This window comes from Pan troglodytes, chromosome 12 (assembly GCF_028858775.2).
Source record: "Pan troglodytes isolate AG18354 chromosome 12, NHGRI_mPanTro3-v2.0_pri, whole genome shotgun sequence".
Classification (NCBI taxonomy): Eukaryota; Metazoa; Chordata; class Mammalia; order Primates; family Hominidae; genus Pan; species Pan troglodytes.
Genome location: NC_072410.2, coordinates 68,308,324 through 68,329,050, shown reverse-complemented (window position 1 = coordinate 68,329,050; position 20,727 = coordinate 68,308,324). Strand labels below are relative to the sequence as shown.

Sequence of the window (20,727 nt, the reverse complement as noted above, 5' to 3'; positions counted from 1 at the left end):
CAGCTAACATGGAGCTAAGAGAAGTTCAAGCCAGAAGTAGATAGTGCTCAGTGACCATTCTAGATCCACCCTAGGAAAGATGAAAAATAGCACTTTAAGGTATCAAACTGATTAATCGGTAACTGCTGGCCAAAACAAAGCACAACATTCTTTACAGAAAGATTTTTTAAAAATCTGGATTCTAAAGAATATTAAAAGTATCTAGCATTAAATTTCTGAATGAAAAAACTGAAAACTGGCAATGTAGAATTCTATATCCATTGAGACATGAAAATGAAGACAAAATTTAAACTTTATCAGATAAACCAAATTTGGAAAAAATTGTCAGCAGAGCTGCACAAGAAATGTTATATGAAGTTCTTTCAATTGAGGGGAAATGACACCAGATGGAAACTCAGATTTACATAAAGAAATAAAGAGTACTAGAAAGGGTACATATGGGAATAAATTAAGAAGGCATTTTCTTCTCATTAAAGAAAATTTAAGACAGTAGACTACTCACAACAAAAATAACAGCCATTTATTGATGGGCTTACAATACATACAAAAGCAGTATGTATGACAATAATACTGCAAATGATACGAGGGAGAAATGTAAGTATTCTGTGGTAAGGGTCTTGCACTATACATAAAGTAGTATAATTTGAAGGTAGACTATAAGTTAAATTTCCACATTGTAAGCCTTAGAGCAATGACTTTTAAAAAAGCTATGTTCTATATCTGGATTTAGGTGAAGTTTACACAGGTAGGTGTGTGAGTTTGTGTGGATACACATATATATTTGTCAAAATTCATTAACTTATAATCTTAAAATAGGTACATTTTATTGTATGTGAATTCTACCTCGATAATGTTTGATTTTTTTTTGAAGTGGTCAGGCAGATTTGAAAAAGAACCAAATAAAAAATTTTAAATGTTTCAAAAAACATAAATGCTAAAGTTATAAACTTAGACATCATGTTAAACAGTAGATTAGATACAGCCAAAGAGAATATTAGTGAGCTGAAAACAAATTTATGAAAATTGCCAAAATACTATATAAACACTGAAACATTGAAAGAAAGTAGAGACACAGAAGATAGAAGGAAAAGTCTTTAAAATGTCTTATCAAATTCTAAGAATTAAAGGGAAGAAAGAGGATAAGTAATCATGGTGATGACAGAAAATTCTGCAAAACTGACCCAAAAAACTAGAGTCTACACAGAGAGCACAACATATTCCAAGACAACACTTTTAAAATTCATGAACATGTTATAATAAAATTGTAGAGTTTAAATAACAAAGATGAAATATTTAAAAGCAGCCAGAGAGAAAAGATAGATCACCAAACAGCAATTGGTTTTATAGCTGACTGTTCAACAGCAACAATGGAAGCCAGAAAAAAGTGGAATAATATCTTCAAGGTCTTAATATAGAGTAACTATCAACCAGAACTGTCTTTTTAAAATGAGAGAGAAAAAAAGAATGAAGACATTTTTGGCAAACCAAAATCTGGTATTATAAAGCCTGAGTATTTTGAGAAAAAGCAGAAAACAAAAGTGTGTATATGTGAGTCTTCATGGAAACTGTATATAGTTTTACTCTCTGCAGCTTTTTGCATATAGTTTTGTGTGTACATGTAGTGTTACATATACGCATAAAAATGTATTTTACATAGGATATAGAATATATAGAAAGAATTCCATATATGTACAGAGAATTATGTTTCATATGGATATAGTCTAGGTATAAGTATACCTCTAAATAGCTCTACCAATAGAGCTTTCTGTAATAATAAAAAATGTTTTATATTTGGGCTAATACCATTGCCACTAGCCACAGGTGGCTATTAAGCCCTTGAAATGTGACCGAAATTTTTCGTTGTATTTAATTTTAATTAATTTAAACATAAATAGTTGCATGTGGCTAGTGACTACAATATAAGAAAGCACAGCTATAGACTGATGGTGGGAAATGGAAGCAAATCCATTGAAATTGGATGGTGATTGTCTCCAACTGGTAGAATTTTGCTTTAAATCTATCTGTATTTATGCATTCCTTTTATAATATGAAAAAGCTTATTTAAAATTATGCATTATATTTCTAATTTCTAATTTGAAATAAGTCGTGATTTTACCAGAAAATTTTAGAATTAAACTTTAATAGTGTAGAAACTGAATTAGCACTTAATCCTTATAGTGTTTATCTCTGGATATTTTTATGCCAACCAAGAGTCTTGCAATGGAAACTTCATTTTTTTTAAGTTCTTTTTTCTTTTTTTGGTAGAGAAGAGGCATGTTGTCCAGGCTAATCTCAAACTCCTGGCTTCAAGCCATCCTCCTGCCTCAGCCTACCAAGGCATGAGCCACCACACCCAGCCAGAAACCTCATTTTCATTTAAGTAAATCAGCTTTGAGTTTTCACATTAGAATAAAATCAGTAGTTTCTTTACAACAATATTTCTTTTGCACTGTGATGGATCTAGTTAGGATTATTTGTAAAAAATGCAAGAAAAGATATTCTATCTCAGAGACATCATGGATTTATACTCTGAAAATATAAAAATAAGTTAAAATGTTGAAACTTTCACTCATTCATCTAATTGTATATCATAATTTTAAAAAAGAAAGATCTTTGGGTTTGTGGTTGCATATAATTTAACAAATATTTTAATAAAGTAGAAAATAAAATTAATGGTTGAGATGAAGAAAGGATTTAATATTAGATTATTAAGAAATTGGGAGGACACACTATAAATTCTTCCAATTTGCCTCTGACCTCCTTACCATCCCTCTCCCATACCAATTTGCTTGAATTTAGCAAGAGTAAGAATTATCTTAATGGGTCCCATTAGTGCCTACAATATGCAGTCTGCATAATACATTTGAGACATCAGCATTCTGGTATTTAGGCTGTAGCTTAACTCTGATTTTAAAAAGAATGCCAATGTTCCATTCATTGTTTCACCCATTGTTTGAAAACAGAGTGGGGGAAAAAATGAGCTATTTTCAAATGTCAGCAAACCCTGGTAACTGTAAATGTTCAGAGCTGTCAATCCATGGCACATCACAGAGGTTTAATTCAGCAGTACGTGTATAAGCAAGTATCACTGCCAGCCATGAGTTCAGACTACTAATACAAGTTTAATTTCTACTCTGCACATCCTTTAGTACTAAAAGTATCACTACATTAAAAAAATTAACCATATGCAAGGACAAAACTTGGGTATGTTAAAGCTCTCTTCATTCGGTTACATTTCAAAGTATCACTCTGAGATATTACAAAATAGATCATTTTCATGATAATCATGTTTTTCCAAACCATAACGTGCATTGTTTTTTAAGCGGAAGACTTAAATGCTAGCTGTCCTTAAGTAGACCACAATTTGACTGAGACACAAGATAGTCACAAACACACATCTAGAGTAAAATTCTAAGGTAATAAACAAATGAGGCCATGGTACTATAATCTGCGTGGTGTTAACCCTAAAATTAAGGGTCAATATTGTGTGTTGCCTTGACATCTGGCGTGATTGGGAGGGCCTCAAATGGTTTTCCTGAAGTTCCCTTGCCCCCAACTCTGTTCCCATGAAAAAGGTTCCCTACCCAAACAACCCTCCCTGCTTATCACTAAATTTAGTTCTTACCAGCCTGCAGAATTATTTAAAGAAGCCAATCACATCCTTGGGCGGAAAGTGCGGGTCATCCCATTTCCTTGATACCACACAGCCTGCTTCCCACAGCCTCTGGTTCCTCATTCTCTTTTCTAGTGCAATCCCCACGTGGCCCTGCATGGCATGGCGTCCTCTTCCCCTTGGCTGTTAGTATGCGTGACTAATAAACTGCTGCCAATCACATCTGTTCAGTGTCAGATGTCATGAGTTTAACCATTCCCCTAATGCTAGGGCAGGAATCTCTCCATCATCAGTAGGGTGAATAGGGGGTGATTAAAACAGGATGTACCTCATAATACTGTAAGAGGTGTTGTTTTAGAAAAAGACCCTTATGATGGCTGTCTGAAAAGGTTTTGTGAAAGACGTTGGTCTGGATGGAGATTAGTATTAGGATCTTACTTCTGGGATTCTCTGCTGAAGGAGCATATAGACAAGAAATGATGACAAAATAGTCAACAAAACACTGATTTCATTAGCTAGACAAAGACCCATTGCAATAATAAAAACTTGAGTAAAAACTAGATTACAGAAATTGATTTAGGATAGGAGGCCAAAGTGAACTCTCTTATTTCTCATACTCTCTGCCCTGAAGTCTATACCCTCTCTCCAAACAGTTGCGTGATTATGGATGACTGGTCCATCAGCTCCAAGGTGCAGGCAGGACAGAGAGAGTTGAGATGAGGAGGCCAGCTAAGGCAGGCCCTGCCTGCTTCATCCAAACCCTGGACACAGGAAGTGAGAAAGGGCAAGGTTGTATACCATCCCTGAGCACAGCCTTTAATACAACGAACGTGGTCCCAATCAAAATCTTCTTCTAACTATCTGATTAGTAAGTTTGTTCTCCAGCGGAATGAAAGTGGGTAAAGAGAAGGATGCCAGAAATGAAGTGACAGTTTCCTTCTAATCCATGAACTAAGGCAAAAATAACTCCATTCCCCACAAATAGGACAGAATATATTCCAGCAAAGTTAATTAGATCAACAAACAGAGTAAAGCAGAAATGAGGATTGTTTGTAGAAAACCAAAGTACAGTTTGGAACAAGGAATCCAAATTGTGGAGGTGTGAAACCAATGGAACCAGTGTTAAGATATTCATATTTTTTTGAGTGTGTGAAATCCAAAGCCAGAAAAGAGCTAAACAACCACCCAAGAAAAGAACATGAAGTCTCATCAAAAAGATGAAATCTTTTTTGCCTATCACCAAAGTCTCAGGATACCCTAGGTAAGTCCAGTCTCTGACACTCATAACTTCCAGTGAACAATTCCAGAAGCAGGGGGATACCAGTGGGCTGGAGAGGAAGAGAGGGTTCTGTATAAAACTTAACGAGATGCTTTTGCCATTCATTCAGGAAATATCTACTGAGAATCTGCCAGGTACCAGGTACTATGCGTGGGGCTAGGCACAAGAGAGAGGAGTAAAGACAATCTCAACTTTTAAAACACTTATATTCTGATGAAAATACTGATGGATAAGAAGTCAATGAGCACTTGCTATGTGCCAGGCAGTATACTATGGACCACCTTATTTTTACCCTCACGAAAACTCTGTGAGGAAGGCAGGTGCTATAATTATTATTTTATAGATAAGGAAATATCAGAAAGATACAACTTGCTCAAGGTCATGCAGCGAAGAAGCGGCTCCAACTCCAGAGCCCAGCTTGTAACTATTATGCTATATAGTCCTTCAAATACTGAATGAGAAGCAAAGAGAATATTCAGAATAGGAAGTAAAATTCAGGTCTATCTATATTCAGTTCAGAAAAAAAGACTCAGAATCTAAGTTTAAAAATGTTCATAGAGAAGGTAAAAATAAAAAGTTTAAAGAGTAGTAGCCAGAAGAAGTAACATAAGCCTCACGTTACTATATAAGAATATAAAGTGATAGAAGATAATAAGCTTGGAATATAACCCCATGAAATACGCCTAAGATAAATTTAAATAAATTAAGTTTCTACTACTTAAGTAACTTCAAGCATTCATTAGGAAAATAACATACTTAGAATCACTATATTTTACACTAGAGAGTTTTTCTGCTCTCATCCAAATTAATCAAACCACAATCAAGTTGAAGCACAAGTCTCAAATTAGTTATTTGGTCCTATCTTCTACATTATTTGGGCTCATGTCTACAGAGACAGATATGAGTTTGGAATAGCTGATCTCATGAGTGGGCTTCTCAGCCTAATATTCTTACAGAAATGAAATCTGGTTTAAAATAAGGATTAATAGCAGGCTCAGCAAACAAACAGAATCTAAAATATAAACAAAAAAGCAAGGGCAAGCAACAGTTTTGCAGGGAGGCTGTTACCACAGTGCATGCTGATGGAAACCACAGTTTACACACCAGAAGTTGTCTCCTTCTGTGAAACTAATCCCAAGAGGGTGGGGTTAAGACATTAGCGTAGCCAGCTATTGGATTTCATAATGATGATGTCTCCCACTTGTTAAGCAAGTTCTTTCGTACGTAACTGCTCCTTCAAGCTTGCTAGGTAGGTAGGGTAAATGGTAGCATCCCAGTCTACAGATAAAGACAGAGGCTCAGAGAGGTCAGATTTGCTGACTGTCCCAGGGATGATAAACAAAAAAGCCAGCCCCAAATCTGGATTTCCAACAGGAGAATCTCTTGCCCTTGTTCACTGTGGTGGCTTAGACAACAATGGCTTGCAAGGCTTACACCTGAGGCAACAATAGCCCCCCAGGCTTCCCTGTAGTCCCCATAAGGTTGACTAGCCATGACGTAGGTGAAACAAGGTCTGTGATGCTTTCCATATCTATTCTCTACATGGCAAAAAATTGTGGAAATGCTGCATTTCTTTCTAATGGTTATTTCTTTTATAAACAGAAAAGGGTTTCTAAGATTTCTTTTCCTGAATCTTACAACTCATTATTAAAGTGTAGAGGTTGGCAGAGAAAGCAAGAAAAAGAGAAGCTCAAATCAGCTAAATAGTTTGCTCCCAGACTTACTATAAGAGGATAAAAAATATGGGTAAGTTTCCAAACTCTTGAAAAGCTTATAAATGCTGCAGTAATTAACTACAACTTAAAGCACATAATGCCATTATAATTAAATGAGGGGAAAAGTGTAGGTTAGAATAATAGTTTAAAAGAAATGACTTGCAAAATCTTTATTTGCCACACCATTTTGAAAAGAAAGACATAGGTCTAGGAGATACTTGAGGTAAACTAAACTAACACTTATTAGCGTTGTACTTTTCTTTTTAAAAGTTATAATTGACAAATAATAATTGTCCATATTCATGGGGTACAAAGTGATGTCTCAATACATGTAATATATAGTATGCACTTTTCTACTTAAAACCTCAACTGTGATTTCTTTTTAGGCATATTCTTTTAGGTCAAAACCCTCATTGTCCTTTAAATGGCATCTTACCTCCTAACTTCACTTTTTCTACAGAAGGAAAGAATTTTTAAATTTATCATAAGGTCCACCCATCCACATCAACATCACTACCATTGTTTACCGGTTCGGTGGCATAGTCTCAAAATTGTGGCACCATATAAAGTCATAAGTCAGATTCATGGTGATTTGTGATTATGCACTTATTCTTGGCTTGTTATTGTTTCTGTTTTACAAACCATGCAACCTAAGCTGCTGCATGTGTGTCAGAATGCATTGTGTATGACATTTTACAAGCAGATGGAGCACACTCACTCTTCCCAACAACCCCATCACTGAATGCATATATCATATTCTCCTCCCCTATTACAGCCTTCCTATCTCAAAGCCTTCCACCTACCATCCATGGACTCCTATAACATGGCTGACTTCACTTTTTCTACTTATTTTTCCCAATTTCATACCATAGTGTTCCTAACCTTTTCTAGTCTACTGTAGAAAGACTCTATTTAGGATTTTATGGGTTTTTTTTTTTTTTTTTTTTTTGAGACGGAGTCTCACTGTGTCGCCCAGGCTGGAGTGCAGTGGCGCGATCTCAGCCAACTGCAACCTCTGTCTCCCGGGTTCAAGCAATTCTCCTGCCTCAGCCTCCCGAGTGGCTAGGACTACAGGCACCTGCCACCACGCCCGGCTAATTTTTGTATTTTTAGTAGAGGCGGGGTTTCACCATATTGGCCAGGCTGGTCTCAAACTCCTGACCTTGTGATCCACCTGCCTCAGCCTCCCAAAGTGCTGGGATTACAGGTGTGAGCCACTGCGCCCAGCAAATTTTTATTGTTATCATTTACAGCAAGAGGTAGAAAAACTAGATATAGAGGTAATGAGGTATAAATATAGAGAGACACTTGTCTAAAAACAAATCTGGCTGTATTGCTTTCTAGCTGCCCTTAGACAAGGGGCAAGGGTGGGGAGAAATAATAATTATTGGGTACCTATTTTGTACAATGGGCCTTAAGTATATTATCTTATTTAATATAATAACCCTACAAGATAACTTCTTTTATCCTTACTCTGTTAGGGTCTTCTTTTCTATATTTTAAAGATTAACAAGAGAAATATTGAATATCTAAAGCTCAAATAATTTAAGTAACTTGCCTAAAGTTACAGAGCTAGGATTTAAACTCAGGTTTAACCCCAAAGTTCAATAAATATTAGCTATCCTCCCCAGAAAAGTACAGAGAATGGCAATTTGTGTTAATCAAAGGGATCAAAAATAGATTTTTTGGGCAAAGTTTAAGAACTTAAGTTTTCTTTTAGCTTAAAAGGAAGTTCTAATTGCCATTTAAAAAATGAGATTCTCTAAGTATATTGAACAGATATTATCTATTTCCACAAAAAAGCACTTAGAAATTAAAAGTAGTATATATTTTGTGGGATATAAAGGATTTTCTGTGTCTGTCTTATTCACAGGACCTATTATTTGGAAGATAATTTTTTTTGAGACGGAGTCTCACTATGTGACCCTGGCTGGAGTGCAGCGGTGTAATGTCAGCTCACTGCAACCTCCACCTCCCAGGTTCAAGCGTTTCTCCTGCCCCAGCCTTGCAAGTAGCTAGGATTACAGGCACCCGGCACTATGCCCAGCTAATTTTTTGCATTTTTAGTAGAGATGGGGTTTCACCATGTTGGCCAGGCTGGTCTTGAACACCTGACCTCATGATTCACCCACCTCAGCCTCCCAAAGTGCTGGGATTACAGGTGTGAGCCACCATGCCTGACCCATTTGTAAGATAATTTTCTAGGTGCCAGGAATTTCAAAGAATAAACTAAAATTTCATGTTCCAATGAGAATATGCCACAATACAGAAGGTACTCAAAAACAGAAGATAAATACTGGCTTGGCTATATGTTAGCTAATAAGATATAGCGATGACCTACAAGGAAGATGATCACATCTCTGGACTTCTTCAAATAGAATGAGGAAAGTCGCTTTTAAGAGAAGCTAGAAGACATAGAAAACCTTCAAAACTAAAGAGCTTAGGCTAATGATATGGTTTGGCTCTGTGTCCTCACCAAAATCACATCTTGAATTGAAATCCCTATGTGTCGGGGGAGGGTCCTGGTGGGAGGTGACTGGATCATGGGGGTGGTTTCCCAAATGATGTTCTCATGGTATTGAGTGAGTTCTCATGAGATCCGATGGTTTTAAAGTGTGGCACTTCCCCTCTGCCTTCTCCTGATGCCATGTAAGACATGCCTTGCTTCCCCTTTGCTTTCCACCATGATTGTAAGTTTCCTGAGGCCTCCCCAGCCATGCTGAACTGTGAGTCAAATTAAATCCCTTTTCTTTATAAATTACCCAGTCTCAGGCAGTTCTTTATAGCAGTGTGAAAACAAACTAATACAGAAAATTGGTACCAAGAGAAGTGGGGCACTGTTGTAAGGATACCTGAAAACGTGGAAGCAACTTTGGAACTGGGTAAAGGTCACAGGTTGTAACATTTTGGAGGGCTCAGAACAACACAGAAAAATGTGGGAAAGTTTGCAACTTCCTAGAGACTTGTTGAATGGTTTTCATCAAAATGCTGAGAGTAAAATGTACAACAATGTTCAGGCTGAGGTGGTCTCGGAGGGAGATGAGGGAAAAACTTACTGGGAACTGGAGCAAAGGTCACTCTTGCTGTGCTTTAGCAAAGAGACTGGCTGCATTTTGCCCGTGCCCTAGAGATCTGTGGAACTTTGAACTTGAGATTATTTATGGTATCTGGAAAGAGATTTCTAAGTAGTAAAGCATTCAAGATGTGACCTGGCTTTTTCTGAAGTGTATAGTCATATGAGTTCACAAGGACATGGTCTGAAATTGGAACTTAATGTTTAAAAAGGAAGCAGGGCATAAAAGTTTGGAAAATTTGTAGCCTGACCATGTGGTAGAAAACAAAAACCCATTTTCTGGGGGAGAAATTCAAGTCCAAGCCAGCTGCAGAAATTTGCATAAGTAATGAAGAGCCATATGTTAAGACAATGGGGAAAATGTCTCCAGAGCATTTCAGAGATCTTCATGGCAGCTCCTCCCATTACAGGTCCAGAGGCTTAAGAGGGAAAAATGGTTTTATGGGCCAGGCCCAGAGCCCAGCTCTGTGCAGCCTTGGAACAGAGCACCCTGCAACCCAGCTGCTCCAGCTACAGCCGTGGCTAAAAGGGGCCAATGTACAGCTCAGGTCATTGCTTTGGAGGGCACAAGCCCCAAGCCTTGGCACCTTCTATGTGGTGTTGGGCCTGTAGGTGCACAGAAGACAAGAGTTGAGCTTTGAGAGCCTCTGCCTAGATTTCAGAGTATATTTGGAAATGCCTGAATGTCCAGGCAAAAGCCTGCTGCAGGGGTGGAGAACTCATGGAGAACCTCTCCTACGGCAATGCAGAGTAGAAATGTGCGGTTGGAGCCCCCATAAAAAGTCCCCCACTGGAGCACTGCCTAGTGGAGCTGTGAGAAGTGGGCCACCATCCTCCAGACCCAGAATGGTAGATCCACTGAAGGTCTGTACTGTGCACGTGCAAAAGCCACAGGCACTCAACGCCAGCCCAAAAAAGCAGCCGCAGGGGTTGGACCCTGCAGAGCCACAGAGACAGAGCTGCCCAAGGCCTTGGGAGCCCAGCTCTTACATCAGCTTGTCCTGGATGTGAGACAGGGTGTCAAAGGAGATTATTTTGGACCATTAAGATTTAATGAGTGCCCTGTTGGGTTTTGGATGTGCATGGGACCTGCAGCCCCTTTGTTCTGGTCAATTTCTCCCTTTTGCAACGGGAGCATTTATGCAATACCCGTACCCCCAATGTATTTCGGAAGTACTTAATTTGCTTTTGATTTTACAGGCTCATAGGCAGAAGGGCCTTGTCTCAGATGAGACTTTGGACTTGGACTTTGAGTTAATGCTGGAATAAGTTAAGACTTTGAGAAACTGTTGAGAAGGCATGATTGGTTTTGAAATGTGAGAAGCACATGAGATTTGGGAGGGGCCAGGGGTGGAATGATATGATTTGGCTCTGTGTCCCCACCCAAATATCATCTGGAATTGTAACCTCCATGTTGTCAGAGAAGGGACCTGGTGGGAGGTGACTGGATCATGGGGGCAGTTTCCTTCATGATGTTCTCATGATAGTGAGTTCTCATGAGATCTTATGGTTTAAAAGTGTGGCACATCCCCCCTTGCTCTCACTCTCACCACCATGTAAGACATGCCTTGCTTCCCCTCCACCTTCTACCATGATTGTAACTTTTTTGAGGCCTCCTCAGCCATGTGGAACTGTGAGTCAATTAAATCTCTTCTTTATAAATTATCCAGTCTCAAGTAGTTCTTTATAGCAGTATGAAAATACACTAACACTACTAGTGATTCCTAACCTTTTGAGAATGATATCACCCCAACCATGTTTCATTTTGCAATGTTCCTTCTTCAAGAAGCTAAATATCCATAGCCATTCATTCAACCCATCTTCACCCCATGACCACTCTATTTAAAATACCACTACATTATGGAAATGCCCCTTCACTATTTTCTCCACCTAAGACAGGCTTTTTCATTCATCCTTTGTTTGGTCATGCAACATTTATATAGGCAACCATATTTGGGATTATTTAAAAATAAACCTTATGTCATGAAATCATAGAGGTGGGCAAATTAATAAAATATAAGTCCTCCAAATTCATAAAATACAAATTTCTTCATTCAATCAGGTAAACTTGCAAACTAGTGATTTCTGATCATTTTGTAGTAACTCAGGCTGTTTTAATTCTTTCAGGAGATCTCATGTAATTAAGATTTTAATTTATACATCTATATGAATATAAACATACCCATGCATATATCCAGAATTTGTTTTGTATTTTTTGTTTGTTTGTTTGTTTTTGAGATGGAGTTTCACTCTTGTTCCCCAGGCTGGAGTGCAGTGGCACAATCTCAGCTCACCACAACCTCTGCCTCCCGGGTTCAAACAATTCTCCTGTCTCAGCCTCCAGAGTAGCTGGGATTACAGAGACCCACCACCATGCCCAGCTAATTTTTTGTATTTTTAGTACCGACGGGGTTTCACCATGTTGGTCAGGCTGGTATTGAACTCCCAACCTCAGGTGATCTGCCTGCCTCGGCCTCCAAAAGTGCTGGGATTACAGTGTGGACCACCGTGCCCGGCATACCCAGGATTATTTATATCAGAAGTGATCTATATGATTTCTACTAGAGATTTTTACCCTTTAGGAAATGTAACAATTTATACTTATTTGTTTAGTAATATGTCTCTCTTAAAAGCATGCTACAAATCAATTAGCTTTGAACCTCGACCAGAGGAAAACACAGGGTCCCTTGCATTTCTGTGATTTATTTGAACCTATCCATCTTCAAAGATGGGCAGACCTAACACTACCATTTTTCATTTCCATTATCCTCAAATTCATGTCTATTCTGGTTTGATAAAATTTTTATAGTATAAGATAATGAAACAAAGACAACATAATGCATGCACTTAATGAATCTTCTACCCTACTAGTTATAAAAATAGGAAGACTAACAGCTAACTCTTAGTGAGTGCTATGTGCCAGGATAAGCTCTCTGAACGTATTTTCTCATTTAATCCTCACAACACATGTATATGAGGCAAATAAATTATCTTTTAAAAATAGAACTAGGACTAGCTTTTGTTTATGCCATATTTTTGAGATCCTCACCTGTATCACACGCACAACATTGAAAAAAGAACTGAGAGGAAGCTGGATCTCCCTGAGCCTCAGCTTTCCTATCAGGTTATACAACTGTGCCATTCTTTACTTCTGGAATTTTCCTATGGTTCCAAAAAAATGTTGAAAATTTTCTACATCTATAACATTTTGGATGTGCAATTTCCATCTTATTGTGTTCCCTCACATATGGTGTTCTTGCTCAAAGAGCATCGGTATTTTTAACTTGCATAATATTAGTACCTACTTTGAATTATTCTTCATTGACAAGAATCCAAATATCTATCACAAATTAGAAAATTACATGTATTATTTAAGCTAGTGTGTTCATTGATTTTTCAGACAAATTTTCCAGTAGAATCACTGTATTTTACATTTGGAAGAGATCATGAAGACAATATGAAGTTATCTTTTTACAAGTGAAAATCTATAGCGCAGAGAGGTTTAAGTGTCTCTCCTAGGTCAATGCTTAGTTAGTAGTAAAAACCACTAATGGCAGCCCAGTGTTTTTTCTGTATAAAAAACATCAAAAGTTATTATAAAATTCATACTTTTATGCGGCACCCTGCAGAGAATGCACCAGGAATAAATAATTAGCACATTATTATACTATCAGTACTGCAATGTAATACTTTGTCTATCAGTTATATAATGCGTTCATGTATCATTGATGTTTTGGTCACAGTTTTTTTTTTTTTTTTACTGTATGTCTTATGTCTCTAACTAGATTGTGACTTCCCTGTGGTTGGCACAAATTCTTTTCTTTTTTTTTTTTTGAGACTGAGTCTTGCTCTGTCGCCCAGGCTGGAGTGCAATGGTGCAATCTTGGCTCGCTGCAACCTCTGCCTCCTGGGTTCAAGTGATTCTCCTGCCTCAGCCTCCCCAGTAGCTAGGACTACAGGCGCGTGCCACCATGCCCGGCTAATTTTTGTATTTTTAGTAGAGACGGGGTTTCACTGTGTTAGCCAGGATGGTCTCGATCTCCTGACCTCGCGATCTGCCCACCTTGGCCTCCCAAAGTGCTGGGATTACAGGAGTGAGCCACCGCACCTGGCCCACAATTTCTTTTTTAAATGTTTCTCATAGCTTTTAATAAGTCCTAGACATATGCAAGCTACTTAACAGAGATTGACATAAATATATTTAAAACTAATACCATACTGCTCAAAAGAGAGGCAAATGACTCTAATCCTGTATGGATGCAGGTCAACTTGTCAGTCTGAAAGGATCAAGTTGAGAAAATGCCCTCATTTCTTTAAGCCCTGAGATTGTTCCTGAGGGTAAGTGGTTTTAGGACTTGAAGAGATTGGTGAAGGTTGAAGCAGAAATTAAGGGGAATGATAAGGGAGTTGACTAACCCTCAAGGACATGTGGCAGCATAAGCAGATCAAGTTGATCAATAAAAATAATGGCAAAGCACTTACTAAGCATCGGGCTCTGCTCTCAGTACTCTGCCTGTATTAAATCATCTACACCTCACAACAACCCTAGGTATTTTCCCCATTTTGTGGATGAAAAAAATTGAGGCTCAGAGAGGTTAGGTCATTTGCCCAAGGGAACTAGCTAGTTAAGTGGTAAAGCCAGGTTTCAAACACTGACTGCTCCCAGACCCTAAGCTCCTAATCACAGTGTGATGGTTAGGATAAGACCAGATAAGCAGGTGGTGTTTAATACAATGCCTAACAAATGCCTGGTCCCCCAGTGGAAGCTCAATTGCTATTAGTTCCCCCTGCTTTCTGGTTTTCAACCCACTTGCCCCATATTTATTTACTCATCCACTCCTTGCTCACCAAACACACACACACACAATGACACATTCACACACACTCCAGTCTTTAACAACAAAGTCCACACTCAGGTATTTAGCTCACTAGGTGTCAAATCTACACATATATTCTTCTTCCTGATAGGATTTCAGGTCACATACATAAAATGAGTCCTAGGACCAGCCTCTGCTCTCCCATCACTCTCCAAGGTGAATGTAAACACACACACGAACACTGACTCTGGATTCCAAACATATACGTATGCATAGCCTGATATAAGGCAGAATTCAACTCTGGACTTTTCTTTTTCCGTTATCCAGGGAAATGCATGAGTTACTATGACAGATGCCAAAGACTTTTGGCTCTGGTAGTGGAAATTGGGAGGCAATGGTGAAATGAAGTAAGAAATTCCAGGGCCAGAAGGTGGATGCAAGTCAGCAACGGCTTTTCCCAGGAGCTTGCTCTTTTTGGGTAAGTGCTACACATACAAGCCCCAACCCGCTGCCTAAGCTACCCTATTCTGAACCCCGCTCAGGCTGCAACAGATGACACACGGCAGGGAGCCTCATTTGCAGGAGACGAGTGTTCCCTTGCTCTATTTTAATCCTGGCAGCCCAGCCGGGGAAGGTTTTGTCAGAAATGGTGGAAAACATTGACAACCAAGCTTTCTGGAGTAAAGGCTAGGCAGCTCAGGAGCAACGAACCACGACTCACACAGTATTTAACAATACAAGGGAAAACAAGTATCCTTCCCGCCGGCCCGCACTTTTGCAGCCAGCTTGGGCGACCGTGGCAGGGCCTTGGCGACGAGCTGCCGGGCTCCGGAGGGCGGGCGCGGCGGAGACGGGAGCAGCGCTGCCCCGCAGCTCCGGAAACAGCCCTTCCCCTATCCTCAAGGACCAAATCAGTCCTGATAAACACCCCTCCTGGCCCTACAGTGGGAAGGGCAAGTTCAAACGCAGGGCGTCGATCCCACACGCCTAGAGACCCGGCCAGGCACCCCCGCCCTCCTCGCGCGCAGTCGCGCACGGTGAGCCACAGTCCAGCACCAACCCGGCTTACCGCGCCTGCGCACTCCAGGAGGTTTTTTTTTTTTGTTTTGTTTTGTTTTTTGTTTTTTTTCCACCCCACGCCCCCCCCCCCCACGCCCCTTTCCGAGGCCGAGCGCCCGTCGCTTAGCAACGCGCGAGTCACAGTCGCCGCGCTTTGCGCACCCTTTTCCTGGCAGGGCTGCATCCCTGTTCTTCCCAGGAGGCTCCTCGCTGCCTGGTGCCGTAGAGGCCCATGGAGGAAAAGGAAGATAAGCGTCAGTAAGTGCTGGGGTTTGGTGTCTTATTTCCCTTTCCAAAAACTATTTTCCTCCTTCAGGGGGAGGCCGAGGTCCAGCATGGACAGTCCAGGCCAAACTCAGACAGCCCCACTGCTTGTCTAATTTCCAGTTGGCTGAGCGCTTACAACAATAATTTTTAAAACGCACCGTTTACTGAGCACATACTGTGTGTCAGGGACTTGACTTGCATTACCGGATCTAAAATTCTTGAAGTCATCCACTCCTTCTCACAATTATTAGCAGATTCTGTAGTCTTTACCTTTAAAATTATCCAGAATCTACCACTGCTCATCACTTTCAGTACTGTGCACACCCAGTCCCAAGTACCAGCTTCTCTTGCCGGGATGCTGCAACAGCCCTCCAGTTGGTGGCTTTGCTTTTCCCTTACCCCTCTGCAGCCTCCTCGACACAGCAGTCAGAGCTATCCGTTTACAGCCCAGGTTAGATCGCCGTTCTCCATCCGACATCGTAGAGTAAAAGCCAAGGCACCTCCAATGGCCTATGGAGTCTACACAACACGCCCCTTCCCGTTTCTTGCCTCCCTCTGACAGGACTCTGCCACAGCAAACAGGCCTTTCTACTATCATCTGCAGTGATAAAGACCAGCTTCAGCAGCACCTGGTTGTTAGGAATGCAAATTTTGGGGACTTCCCACCCCCGAGACACACAGAATCAGAAACTCTATGGCTGGGGCTCAATAATCTGGCTTCAACCAAGGCATCCAGGTGATTCTGATGTACCTTAAATTGAGACTATTAATCAAGGTAGTACATACAGCTAGTTAGGAATGATGTGGAGCCAGGGATACCCTCTTCCAAAACCTGTATTTTTGTCCCTGGAACAATGGTTCTCACACTTGAACGTGCATAAGAATCAGCGAAACAGCTGGTTAAAACACGTTCCTGGGAACCAGCCCCAGAGATTCTGAGTTTGCAGTGCTTTCTAAAAACAAGTAAACAAAAAACTAGGTACATAAAGGAAATGGGCCCCATACATTTGTATTTCTAACAAGGTCGCAATTGATGCCAGTGCTGCTACTCCAGTGCCCATACTTTTAGAAGCAGTGCGCTAAGGATGGTTACACTTCTGCTGGGAAGCTTTGGCAGTTACAGTTCACTCTGCTAGAATGCTTTTCCCACAAATATGCACTTAGCTCTCTCCTCCCCTCTTTTTTCAATTGCCACCTTCACAATGCAGCCTCCACCCTACCTGAAAATGCAAACCTACCTCCTACATACATATACTCCCTTTTCCCATTCTCTATTTTATTATTGTCCTTAGCACTTAACAGACTATATAATTTACTTTTTCATCCGCCTTTCCCCATTAGATTGTAAGCTCTATGAGGGCAGGAATTTTCGTTTTGTCACTGCTTTATCATCAGTGCCTCCAACAGCACCTGGCACGCAACTCAATAAATATCTGTTGAAACAATGAATTATTCAATGTTATTCTCATCTCTCTTACAATAGGTATTGTTCCTATCATGCAAATGAGACAAAGGCTCAGATATGGCAGAACTGGGATTCCAGTCCCTGTCTGACTCACTTCAGAGCCCATCAGTGTTTTTATCTGTGCTTTTCTTCTGGCAAGAGATTGCTGGAGTCATATATTTCACACTTATTTATCAACCCATAGGCATTCATACCACAAGTGCTTAATCAAATGAATTTAACTATATAAGCAAATAGCCCCAGTCCTTTTCTTCAAGGACTTGATCACTACAAGTGTATATTGTTGGGTGATAACTATGAGAAACAGGTGGAAAAAACTGATGCCAGACGCCTACAATAATAAATTAATTGACCCCAAAGACTCTACCTTTAAATAAATAATTGTATCTCTGGAAAGGTAATAGAAAAAGGTTTAGAAGTTTTTTACACTTTACCAGTAATCAGTTTTTCCAAATCCTTTGCAGAAAGTAATTTTTGGGAAGCAGGGAACTAGAATCCAAGGATTCTGAATGTTGTTTTTATGTGTACTGAAGGGGTGGTTGAGGGTATTCAAACAAAGCCGGAGTAAACAACTCCAGCAGATTCACCAGAAATATGTAAATGTTATAATGGCAGTCCATTTACCTTGGATGAACAGGACACTTTTCCTGATGTTGGGCACATGGTGAATTCAACAATGTACACCTTCATGGAACTCATTGACTAGTAAAGGATATTTGTAGTGCTTACTAAAAACAAGTAAACAAAAAACTAGGTACATAAAAAATTGTGGTGTTAATAAAAGAAATGGACAAAGTACTAAAATAGAGAATACATGTGGTAGAGGAAAGAAATCTAGGAAAAGCTGCTGAGGAGATGGTTTTAAGCTGAGACCTAAATATCCTGAGCCAGCTGTGCTGGGAGCTGGGGAAGAGCTGTCCAGGCAGAGGGAACAGCATGTGCAGGTGCCGTGAGGGAAAAGAGATTGATGTGTCCCTGGAACTGACAGAAGGCAGTCTGGTTGGAGGGTCTTGAGTGAAGTCGAAGAGATTCACTGGGGCAAGTCACACAGGACCTCAGAGCTACAATTAGGAGGCAGTATTTTATTGTAAATGAATGGAAAACTACTTGAGGGTTTTAATTGAAAAATGATGTGGGCGAGGCACAGTGGTTCACGCCTGTAATCCCACTACTTTGGGAGGCCGAGGCTGGCAGATCACCTGAGGTCAGGAGTTAAAGACCACCCTGGCCAACATGACAAAACCCTGTCTCTACTAAAAAAAATACAAAAATTAGCCGGGCGTGGTGGTGCGTGCCTGTAACCCCAGCTACTCAGGAGGCTGAGGCAGGAGAATCACTTGAACCTGGGAGGCAGAGGTTGCAGTGAGCGGAGATAGCACCACTGCACTCCTGCCTGGGACAGAGTACGACTCCGTCTCAAAAAGGAAAAAAAGAAAAATGATGTGGTAGAAGAGCTGGACCTGGCATTCGTTTGAAGGAAGGCAGGTGTTATACTTTAAGGGCTGTGTATAAGATTAAATGGTGCTACTTGCTTTCTCTGTGAATTTGGAGTTTCATTCACTCACCTGCTGTGGGATCATGGCTTTGATTTTAAAAGCTTCTATGTAAAAAGTATTCAAATTCATATATTTCATTCTTTATTTTTCAAGTATGTGAATTTTAAAAATACTGCCTTTTATAATTTCAATTTCTCCTTATTGGAAAGGAGAAAAATCTGATAAGCCGTTTCTTCCTATACATTTTTAAAATATTTTATTTTAGTAATTTTCATATTTGTAACAGAGTACTTACTAGAGGTAAAAAATGAAGAGATTTATTTTGACTGCCACATAGTGTTCTTTTCTTGAAAAGATAAATAATGGTGCTCCTTTGGTAGCTTTAAGTTTGCCAGACAAACTTTTAAAATTAATTGGTTTATCCTTATCCAGATAGCTGTTTACTAGGTAAATGGGAGAATAAAGCCATTCTCTTGGTAATAAAACTTTTAAAGAAGATGAGTTAACTATAGCGTGTAACTTATCCACACACGTGAGTACTGCAAACATGATATGGAAGCATAATCCAATCACTACTCTTTCTTTACTCCAAGCAAATAAGAGTTGGTGCTCTGCACTGGTATATTATGATGAGTAATCATTATTAACACAAAGCCCTTTATCGCTTATATGATCTAGAATTAGAAAATGGCCTCCTAAATTTTAATAGCACAAACCCTTATAACTATTAATACAGCCTAAATTGTCTTGACTGATGTTTGTAATATATTTAAATCTTATTTTACGTAATTTTGACTCAATATTTTAATGGTTACTGGGGTAAATGGTTTACTATTTATGTTTTTCAGACAGCATAAAATAGAGGATGCTGCTATAACATATGTAACTGAAAATGAAGAAATTAAACACGAAGAAAAACCTGGAAAAAGCATACATCATTCAAAACCACATGTTGGAAGAGGACGTATATATTATGCTAAATTCATTAACACAAATGCAAGAACATACAATGAACCAGTTCCCTACATAGATCCCAAAAAAGGGCCAGAAATACAGGTTGGACAGATGTTCATTGTATACAAATAGAGATTTAGATTCAGACACTGTTTTGCAGAATAATTTGGTCACAGACTATAAAGGATGAGACACATCTCAGAGTAGTACTTATCATAATCCAATAGTTAAAAGCAGTAACCTGAAACTATTTTGGCAGCTGACTTTTACATATAAACAATACAGATACAGGGAGGGAATCTAAGTAATTGTTTCCCTAGATTGGGTCAGATTATTGCCACAAAGTAGTGCTTTGGGGTTACTAAAGAAATTTCATGTATTTACGATATATATTCTAATATAAAAATGTCCCATGATACTCAGTAATTCACATACCTCCTGTAAAATAATAATCATTTATTGAAAGCATATGAAGTTCTAGGAATGAGCTAAGTGTTTTATATAAATTATATTCTTTAATCTCTACAACAATTTCTATGAAGTCTTATTGGAAATAGTTTACAAATAACACATATTCCTTTGAGGTTAATTAACATATCTGAGATTAAGTAATAAGCAAATGTCACAGTCATATTTCTGTCCCAGGGCTGTTGGTTTAGCCAAACCACACTTCATTGACTATCCCATGCTAAAAATATTCCATTATCTTTTTTATAAAATCAGGTTTGTTGCGGTACAATTTATTGTATTAGTTTCCTATTGCTGATGTTACAAATTTTCACAAACTTGAAAGCTGGTTTAAAGCAGCACATATTTATTATCTAGCTTAGAAGTCCAAAATCCGTCTCACTGGCTGTTGCCAGGCCTAGTTCTTTCTGTAGGCTCTAAGGGTGGATGGGTTTCCTTGCCTTTCCCAGCTTCTAGAGACTGCCCATGTTCCTCGGTTTATGGCGCCTTTTTCTTTGAAGCCAGCAACACAGCATCTTCAA

General features: G+C 39.3%; 1 protein-coding gene across 2 annotated transcripts in view; it reads left to right on the top strand.

The window, feature by feature from the left end:
• Window positions 1–6,380: 6,380 nt before the first annotated feature.
• Window positions 6,381–20,727, top strand: part of C2AH2orf73 (chromosome 2A C2orf73 homolog) — a 39,186-nt gene continuing 24,839 nt past the window's right edge. The window contains exons 1-4 of one of the 2 annotated variants that reach the window (XM_063789116.1): window positions 6,381–6,403; window positions 6,495–6,638; window positions 14,825–14,975; window positions 19,633–19,840. In XM_063789116.1, coding sequence (XP_063645186.1) covers window positions 14,932–14,975; window positions 19,633–19,840 — 252 coding nt within the window. In that variant the 5' untranslated portion in view covers window positions 6,381–6,403; window positions 6,495–6,638; window positions 14,825–14,931. Of the gene's footprint in view, window positions 6,404–6,494; window positions 6,639–14,824; window positions 14,976–15,696; window positions 15,815–19,632; window positions 19,841–20,727 lie in introns of those variants that run through there. The other variant, XM_001153066.5, reaches the window with a different exon arrangement.